The sequence below is a fragment of the Plectropomus leopardus genome, chromosome 5 (assembly GCF_008729295.1).
Source record: "Plectropomus leopardus isolate mb chromosome 5, YSFRI_Pleo_2.0, whole genome shotgun sequence".
NCBI classification, from domain to species: Eukaryota; Metazoa; Chordata; class Actinopteri; order Perciformes; family Serranidae; genus Plectropomus; species Plectropomus leopardus.
Window position 1 is genome coordinate 12863996 of NC_056467.1, and position 10363 is coordinate 12874358.

Consider the following 10363-nt stretch of genomic DNA (forward strand, 5'->3'; position numbering starts at 1 on the left):
ACATGGAGACAGAACCTGTGTTCCTAAATGTCTGTGTTTAACAAAAAAAAAAAAAGTTAAACACCAAAGTAAATCTTATGGAACATTATTTTTCTTTGCCAAATATCATAACGGAACAGCTTTCTCAAGCAGTTTGTGATGCATTTTCATCATTTAGATAGATAGATATTATTTTGAATGTCTTTGGGAAAATTCAAATCTATAATTTTTATCTAGATTAATCTAGATTAACTACAGGATTGCAGTGAGATTAATCTAGATTAAAAAAATTAATCTATGCCCAGCACTAGTAAATTTTCTTTTTTTTCCCCCTTTTAAATCACACTGACACACAACTAAACTGTTTTATTATTACAGCTGCGATCACTCACGCATCTTTATCTTCTCTGTTTCAGGGACAACCCCATAGTTGGAAAAACCTCTTAACCCGGGCGGGAAGGTGTGGCCTGAAACAGCCATACCAGCAGGTGCTGGTGCACCACAGAGAGCCTAAACGGGTCCTAAAGGAGCCCCTGGAGTTGTCCCAGTGAGAACACCCACTGTGTGTCCAGGAGAAGAGCGAACGATACACGCTGACCTCCATTATGAGTCCACTACAGCAGTGACCACCTAAGAAGGGAAACCGGAACGAGCTTCTCTCCTCGGCCCTCAAAATGAACAAACCCTTCGGTGTTGTCTTTGGCATTATGTTGCCTCATCTCCTCCCCTCCTCCGGTCCCTTACACAGAGACACCCTCCCTGTCGTAATTTATGTCCTCTTTGGCGTCATCAGCTGTGTGAAAAAGGCATCATTAGATGGTGTGTGAATAGGCTGCTAATTGTTTTTTTAATTCACCCATTATTTTATATCCACAGCTGTGATGATGCTCTCCCGAATCTTTTACGGTTTTGCTCTGACATCGGTTTTCAGAGCGGATTTAATAATCTTTCTGGAGGGTCGTCCTCGATTTGTGCCCCTTCTATCTTTCTCTACTCTTAGTGTCCTTCCTTCTCTGAACAAAATGTGTGTTTATATTTTCAGAGTTCAGTGAAGTAGATGAAACCGATCTGCCTTACTTTGATGGATGTTTCTTTCACATTAAATGCTGAGGGAATAATGCAGAAGCACTTTAAATATTTGGAGCACTCCAAATGGAAATTATTAGATACTTGGTATCAGCTTCCCCCATTTTGATCAGTTACATGATCTTCAGTACGTTTTGTGTTTCATTCCTGTACAATAACATTTATAGCTTGTAGATTTTAAATATTTTTCTTGACCAAAGACAATTTCATAGGTTTGACTTGAAAAAAAAATAATAATTAATGTATTTTGAATACAAATGTTTTAAAAATGGAGACAAATTATATATAAATATATATTTGGTTTCTGTGTATGTTTTTGCTAATATGTTCTTTTACTTTTTAGTGACTTAAAGGCTAACTTTAGCATTTTTCTACCTGGAACCTATTTTTCCATCTTTTCCCGTACTGAGCGAGAGCGCCGCTGTCGCAGGCTGCAGTGTGACCACTCAGGGCATTTGTGCACCATCAGATCTGTTCACTAAAACTGCTTGTTTTTGACAATAACTGGCTCATATTGATGTAACGTCTGAAAACATTTAGGAAAGGAGATAGACCTTTGTGTTAAAGAGGAAGATCCATTTTGTTTAACCAGAAACAACCCTGAAATTGACATCACCAAAGCCACCAAACTTAATTTAAATAAACACTAATATTAGCATCCATAGACCCAGCATATTTTCACATCCAGCAGTGTGAATTTAGGGTTTATTTCAACGAAAACAGTGGTCTAATGATTACTAGAGCAGTGAAAAGACGAACCAAGACTTTTTTTTTAATGTGTGCTGCTGCTGATGATGATAAAATTACTGTTTATTTAAATTACGTTTGGTGGCTTTGGCAACAACAATTTCAGGGCTGTTTGAGGTTAAACCAAAAGGATCTAATGTTTAATAAAAAGGTCTATCTCTGTCGGGATCCTCTCCATAATGTTGTCAGACACAGAAACAGTCTGAGCCTGTCAGTGGCAAAAACAACCAATTTTAGTAAATGTAAACTGACAGTCCCCAAATACCCAGCGTGGTTACATTGCAGCCTGTCCCGCAGCTTTCGGCTGTAGAACTTTCATTCAATAATTGACAAATACAAAAATCGTTATTCCCGTTCGTTCATTCGGCAAATGAAAACATGGGGGAAATGGGGTCCATGTTGAAACTGAAGTTGGCCTTTAAAGCGAGCAGACTGCATGCGTTCAGTGTGGAACCTGATAGCACATGATTGTGGTGTAGAGTTGTAATTTCTTGTCATTGTGAATCGTATTGGTACGGTGTACATCAGATCTGTGCTGTCATGTTGAGAGCATTGCAACATATCTGTAGTGGCTTATGTGAAAAACGGAGGAAACGCAGAGAGGAATCAATCAGAATAACAAATTATCCCCCACGCCGTCTCTAAAAATCAGTCCAGACAATCACGGCAACCGACAAACACAGCGTTCTTTTACTTTTCAAACCAGCAGCGCTCCAGCTGCTGTTGTACGTAAATGTTTTAGAGAATTTGTGTGACTTGTGGCACAATGTGGCTTAGTTACTCACAGTTAGCGGCAGCCCTCCACTGCCAAAAGTCTTGTTTTTTTTTGTTTTTTTTTTTTATATTAATTGAGATAATTATCATGCTCTTGATTTTACTCATATCCTCGACACATTTTTATCCCAACAATCATATCTCGCAGAATTACTGCTGCATCTGATCAATACTGTTAGAGAAAATAGTCCATGAGCTGTCAAAGGGAATTCAATTCTTAACACAAATTATCAGAGCCAAACATGATATCTTGAAACTGCTTAGCATTTTTTTCAGTTAAATATATGAAACTGATACAAGCAGCCAAATCCAGCAAATTTTTTATGTTTTTACTTATTTTTCTGTTGGTTGACTTATTGATTAATCTAGATTTTTTTTTGCGGTGGATAATAATCCTACTTTTTTCGATCCAGTCCTTGTTTTTGTCTTTTTGTTTTCCATCGTATGCCCATCTGAACAATGAAGTGCGGAAAAGATACAAAAGAAACTTGAATTTATTTTAACAAAAGTTGTACATTTAGTGCCGATAATACAGGGTTAACCATGTTTGGGTTTTTTTTTTTTCCCTGTTTAGTCTTTGGTCCGTCATTTATTTCTAACATGCATGTCTTGTGTATTTAACATTATATTTTTCTAGGAAAATGTTTTTGTATTTTTTCTCTCTCTTTTTTTTTTTTTACACTTAATTGTGTTGCTTTCCTGCTACGGTACCTTGTTCTTTGTCTGCAGCACTTCTTTGAGGTTTTTGTTTTTGTCCCCGAGTTGTTCCCTTTACTGACTGTATGTGGTTGTAGCTGCTGCTACTTGTTGATAGCTTATCGCAGTGTTACTGAAGTGAATATTGTGTATCATGTCCCACAGACCTGCAGCTGGCACTGACTGCATCCACATGCAGGTTGTAACTTAATGAGCTGCCTAATCAGAGCCAAAATACAACTGTAAAATGATTGATTTTAAGAAATTGATCATGGGATGCCTGTATTTGTAAAAAGTTTTCAGTTGGACAATGTTGGAAAAAAAAGAAGACTGGACCAAATTTCATCAACAGTATGTGGATCGTAACTAATCACAGCATAAAATTATTGTTCTTGTATAAGCTTGCATGTCAGCTCCATTGCTAGTTTCAGTAAGGGCCAGTAAATAAGCGGTTAATGTCTTCTGGTTGTGCTCATTTTCATATAAAGGTGAACACATTTTGGGTTGTTAAATCACATTCATTGGTCAGTGAATTATGTTTTTATCTGCTTTTAAAAAGGGATTCGTTTTTCCAGGTCGGCAAATTGTCTAAAATAAAAAACAGTCCTTGTTAGTATTTGGATTTGAGATGCATGTTGAGACGCTTGCCGTGGCCTGGATGTAGTTGAAGTGCATTAAGGCAGCTGTTTTCTTGACATTAACTATCTTATTAAATATTACCTGAAAGGGACATGTTCATATTTGCTTTGAACTATCAGATGAAAATCATAAATCAAGGTGGCAGCCAATTTTGCACATGTGCTGTTTGTTTCTGAGCACTTAATATTAATTACAGAAACTAGAAAAAGTCCAGGGTAATGCGAGAAAAAGAAACCGTATTTATTTTGTATTCTGTAAATCAAGCTTACTTTTAAAGCACGACAACAATATACGGACGTAAAATTGCAAAACAATCGTTTTGTCCTGCCAATCAACTTAATCTGTTCTGTAACAGCACAGAGTACAATATCTGTTTGAAGATTTTATTGGGATGTTTTTCTGAAATCTAAAAGCTTCTTCCTGTCCAGCGAATCTTCTCATCCTCATCTCATCTCTTCTGAATGTCTCCATACTGCTCCAGTGCAATGTCTGGTCTTTTTATACACATTAAATCTTTTTATTTTCCATACACGGTCTTTTTTGTGTCCATTTGAAACAATTTACAATAAACACTTTGCCAATGCTTCTCATATTCATGGAGTATTTGTGCTTGCATTGAAAAGCCAAAAATGTTTTGACTGACTTGAGTCGATTTCACATACTGTCGGGAAAAAAAATCTGAAATTTATCTTGTGTGTTAGGATGTCAACTGTTTTGCATAAATACAAAAATACAAAAATCAAAACAAGATTTAAAGGTCCAGTGTGTCGAATTTAGGGGGATATACTGGCAGAAATTGAATATAATAAACATGTTTGGTGTATAATTTTCCTTAAAATACAAAAAGTTTTGATCTTTAATACCTTAAAATGAGCCATTTAAATGTAAATGTGCAGCAGCTCCTCATTTACGGAGATCGCCGTGTTTCTCCAGCAGCCCAGAATGGACAAACCAAACATTAACTGCAGAATGGGCCATTTGTGTTTTGCATTTTCGTGTTGGCCAGTTAGTTAGAAGCTCCTCTGCAACAAGAGCAAAAACAGCAACAACAGCATCTACAAAAAGAGCTGATTTTTTTCTTGTATGAAACTGCTCACATTAACTCAGTTCATCCTGCTTTCTCCTGAAAACAACCCAACACAAACAGCTTCAGAGTTACACTGACACGTTTTTTAAAAGGTGTAGAAACATCCAGCCTTTACTTCTCTTCCGCAACCCAGCTGCTTTAAAATAAACCTGCTGCACTTCAAAGCAAAAAGCTGCGCACAATGTGCGTGTCATGCATAATGTATAGAAAAATTATACAGTTTTAATTGAAATTCAATAACCAGCTGTGAAATATTGGCCCATTATTTCAGAACCCTTTAAGTTTTGTTTGCATTTAATTTTACTTTTTACTTTAATCTGTGTTTTTGTCCCCAGCTTTGGCTCTTGTGAAACTTACAGGCATTATTATATTTAAAGAAAAAAAAGATGTGCTGCTTTGCTTCTTCCAGAGTCTTCTGAGAACACAAAGACTGATGGAAAAAAAAAAAAAAGCTGCAGCCGTTTGGCTTTGCTGATAAGTCAGCAAAATCTCCCTGTTAAGAGAATAAAGGCTTAAGGCAGTTTTTGGATGATAAACTCACATTTAGCTCTCTGAAAAACACCTAATAAACTACACACAGCCTGTCCTTCTCTGTCAGATCTGCTCCACTTTTATCTTACACATTCCTTGAGTTTTGAGCTACTTGTGAGCAAAGCTGCAGGGGAGCTGACGAAAAATGGGATGTGTGACGGGGAAAAGGAAACACTCGGTGAGAACGTAAATCAGAGGCCTCTTGTGATGACAGCCTACTCAGCCACACCAAAAAAAGGGTTGACAGGAGCTTCCAAACTGTAATAATGGCCGACACAGCATTACAGCTGAGCGTTGCATACTGTACACTGCTATGACTTCATCTCATGGTTTTCTTTTGTAAACTATGAGAACTTTCTAAATCTGAGTTCGTCTCATACTTTGCTTCATGAACAACCTGCTGCATATTCCCGTCAGCAGGCACTGCACAGACAGACTCCACGTGGTGTCAGGTGAAAATGAGCAGGTTAAACTGTTATACCAGAGGCTCAAAATAATCATACTTTGAGAAAACTTTCCTTACGCCAGTCACAATCACAAGAACAAATAGGTTGATTTTATAACTTTAACTAACAAGTAAAGACTTTTTGACACATCTACAAATCTACTAATGCCAACTGCCTTAGAGAGACGTTTTTTCTCAGTCCACATGGCTAAACCCACAGCTGATGATGAATGAACGAATGCCTTTATTATCGTTGTCAAAGATTTACTGTCTTTCCTTAAAAAAAACTGTTCCATTCACTCTGCTCAAACACACTCACATACTCACACATTAAGATAAATACCTGTTAGATAAGATCAATATAAAAAATGAAATGCCGTGCAAATGATAAAGAGCATATGCAGTGAATTAAGATTATTGTGTTGGTGTTAGGGAAGGGAGAGGGATTGGGGGGTGAGAGTTCAGTTCATGTATTATTTTTGTACTTATTTTTTTGTGGTAGCCTACTACTAAGAAATTAAATTGCAAAGCATTTTGATTCTTTGCAAGTATCACAAGTTGTCACATTTTGGTCATGTTCACTTCATCATGGCTTACACCAAACACGATTGGCTGATTGTCATGTAAGAAGTGATACGTAAACAGATGTAGGAGCCAGGAAATGAGTTAAAATGAGATGTGTAAACTAAACTTAGTGCTTATTTTAAGTGTCACAATGGTCAAATTATTGTACACTACGGCAATTTTGGAATTGTTGATTGTATATCATATAGAGAGCAAAGTTATTATGCAAATATGATAATAAATGTTCATTTGGCGCTATTGGGTGGATTCAAATGCAGGAGACAACAGGAGCTCAAAAAGATGAAAGGAACAGCATCAAAGATTAAAGACTCATCAAAGGTAAAGGAACAACTACACTAATGAGGGGATGAGGCGCAGGTGGAGAATAAAAGCGGAGATGCTCAGGTGAGGGGAATAAGGTGATGAGACGCAGGAGGGACTAACGAGGCTGATGCAGGACAGGTGTGCTGATGGGTAAAAAAGGGAAATTCAGCACAGGGACACAGAAGGGGGAAAACACAATACCTAAAACCCAAAAAACAAGAAAGACAGTTTAATTAATGGATACAATTTAAATGAGTCTTACATGATGGATTAGTCTTCCAAAAAGTAATCAGGATACAGACTGTGACATGTGGTGCTCATCCACCTGCCTTTTAGGTCTCAGACTAGATAAGTGCCTGTTTCCATGTCTTATGGCAAACATCTATCAATGTCCAGTGATGCTGGCAGCCAGCTGGATGTTGGACAGAGACAGGCTACCTGTTTACCTCATAAAGCTTAGCTTAGCTTAGCATAGAGACTGATATTTACTGTCCAAAAGTAAAAGTCACACCAGTCTTCTCTCAGCTGTCACTGCAGAGAGCCAACAAGTGCATTTCTAAAAATGAGGTCAGCAGAGAGAGCTGATTTTCTTAAAAGCAAACTCAAGACCTACCTTTTTAGTTTGGCTTTTAATTAAACTTTAGCTTTGTTTTTAATTGAACCTTATTTTCTACTGACTATTTATATAGTTGAACAATTTCACTACATCATTTTATTATTTTTAACATGTTTATTGTTTTAGTTTGTGCCATTATTCTTTCATTTACCTCCTATTTACAGTGAGTGTTTAATTTATTTATCTATTATTTGTTTTTATTAATGCAATTATTATTTAATTTATTTATTTTTTATATTTATATTTATAGGTTTTATCCTGCCTCTAGTCTTCTATGGTATTGTTTCCCAGCTGATTAACTGTTTTTGATTTTTATTGGGTTTTTTTTTCACACGCTTGTGTGTGTGTGTGTGTGTGTGTGTGTGTGTGTGTTGGGGTGTTATTGTATGAAGCAGCACTTTGTTACAGTTCATTTCTATGAAAAGTGCTATACAAACAAAGTCTGATTGAACAAAGTGCTCAGTCTGCTATATCTTGCAAGCGTATGTAATTTCAACAAAGAACAGTTACAATTCACAATAGAAATAACAAACAAAGATGACAAGTGAAACATAATGGAGAATTATTAGAGCACATGTAGACAGAAACAATCACTGAGCAGCATCTATCAGTCAGATTTTACCGTACGGTAGATTACATTCAGCGTCAGCATCGTTACATGGGGCAACACGAACCGTCCTCACTTCTGTAAGAAGGAAAATATTTCTGTTTTCAGGGTCAAATGTTGGCTACGCCGCAGCATGAGATGTCGTCACGTTACAAGAGTACAAAGCTTCATCCGTAAAGAAAAACAGACGCTGAAAAACGTTCAGTACAAGTTTAATGCAGAGTACACATGTCACACTGAGGCCTGCTGCTCTCTGATCCCTGAAGCATGTGTGCAGTCCTTACAGTGGACGGATGAACGTGCTTTACGAGTTGTTCATGAACTTCCTGTCCCCTGTCCCCCTGCTGCTGCATGACATGGCTGAAAGGGTCATCAAATCGCAACCAAACACACTTAACTGCTGATAGTTAAAAAAAAACTGTGTGCATGTTTTGACATATCTACCCTTGGACACAAAACAATGGAGAGGAGATGTTTTTTTCTGAATCTCAGAGGCGCCCTGCTGCTGCTCTGACATCTTTTTCACCGCAGTGTGGCTACATCACCGTCTGCACGGTGAAACCATAAGCATGTTTTGATTTTACAGACTGTGAGGCCTGGTTTGACCCTCTTCATTCAGCAGGACTGCTTTTTCAGTCCACAGAGTCTCAACTGTGTCACTCCCTCTGAGTTAAATGCTCCATAATGTCCTCATTTATTTTTGACCCACAGTGGCTTCCTTTCCTCTACTGGGTTCCTCTGCTTGTTCTGTGTTTTCTCACTTTAGGGCAGCAGACTTGATTAGGTGAAATCAGTGGACATCAGACACACCTGGGTCCAGAGCGCTGCCTGCACACATGACACACATCAGCCGTCAGTCTGCGCTGGCAGACCTCCTCAACACTTTTGCTTTGTCTTTGTGTCTATTTTCTCATCTACTCCTACACTACTGAGTCTAAAGATTCTCATATTTATTTGTGCAACTTGTTTGGCTCTTTTTTGTTTGTTTGTTTGTCTGTGTATAACCCCCTTTTGTCCAGCATATGACAGGGGCACATGAACAAAAAATTGAATAACAAGCCACAGATTTGATTTAAATTGTCATCACTCAGGTTATTAATGGTGAGAAGTAGCCAGTACTTTTATCCAAGGACTGTAGTTCAATTTTAAGTACTTGTACTTGTTGAGTACTCCCCGCATAATGACTGAAAGGACTTACTGCAGAGAGCGTTAACATGCACACTCACTTGTTTTTGTTTGTTTGTTTGTTTGCGCCACTATTAAAGAGTCACCAAACTGACTTTTGTTGTTTTTAACAACAAAAATTAAGATTGCATATATCATATCTATTTTTTTCTGCTACTTTATACTTCCACTCCACTACTTTTGAGAGACGAATGTTGTGTTTTTCACTCCACTTGAACTTTAACAACTAGTTACTTTGCAGATTCATATATATATATATATATATATACACCTCATTGTTTAACACAGGAAAAGTAACCTGTGTAATACAGAGCTGTCACACTGTCACACTCCTCAGGCTTTGCCATGCTCTATTTTGTGTCTCATGCTTCCACATAAATATGACATGTGGTGCAGAAAACAAATCAAACAGGGCTGTGCATTTACTTCCATCTAGGACTGAAAATATATCAGCTGTATAATGACGCTATTGTTTTTGTTCATGTTGTTCAGAGATGTTTGCGGATATTCTGGTGTATATTAGTTTATATAATTTAGGCCCGGCACTGCATCATCAGCATACAGTACTTTAAAATTATAAGTAATCAAAAGTTGCATTGTGTTTGTGTAGTAATGAAGGGTGAGCTGCTGTGGGCCAATTATATTTAAATGCACTACCAGTTGATGCTAATACATTAAATGGTTTTAGCCTTAATTTTTTTTTCTGTCTCAAATTTCAACACATCCTCTCACAAAATAAAAAAAACCAAAAGTGCTAAAATGACATAATTTCATTTAATCTATATGATGATGTAAAAGTTCCACATTAATCTTTGTTGATAATCCATTTATTTAATCAATTCAATGTGTAAAAAAAGTCAAGTTAATGCTAAAGTTAAGTTTCACTGTCATTTCTGTTCAGCGGCAACACAGTCAGTCATCAGTCAGCAGCCTTATAATGTCACTATGATAAAAGTAAATTACTGTTACAGTTTAGAAAGACACATTATGAGAAGTTCAATCAATGTAAACACTCACAGAACATAAATCAACCTTCAACAAACCTAATATTACTAAAACTACACAAGTGGTATCAGAGGCTGT

At 37.1% G+C, this 10363-nt stretch overlaps 1 protein-coding gene across 1 annotated transcript in view; it reads left to right on the forward strand.

Annotated features, from left to right (window-relative positions):
• Positions 1 to 1341, forward strand: part of rasa2 (RAS p21 protein activator 2) — a 33171-nt gene extending 31830 nt beyond the window's left edge. The window contains exon 24 of the mRNA XM_042486996.1: positions 396 to 1341. Within this exon, the coding sequence (XP_042342930.1) occupies positions 396 to 426 (31 nt within the window). The 3' untranslated portion in view covers positions 427 to 1341. The remainder of the gene's footprint in view (positions 1 to 395) is intronic.
• Positions 1342 to 10363: the final 9022 nt, after the last annotated feature.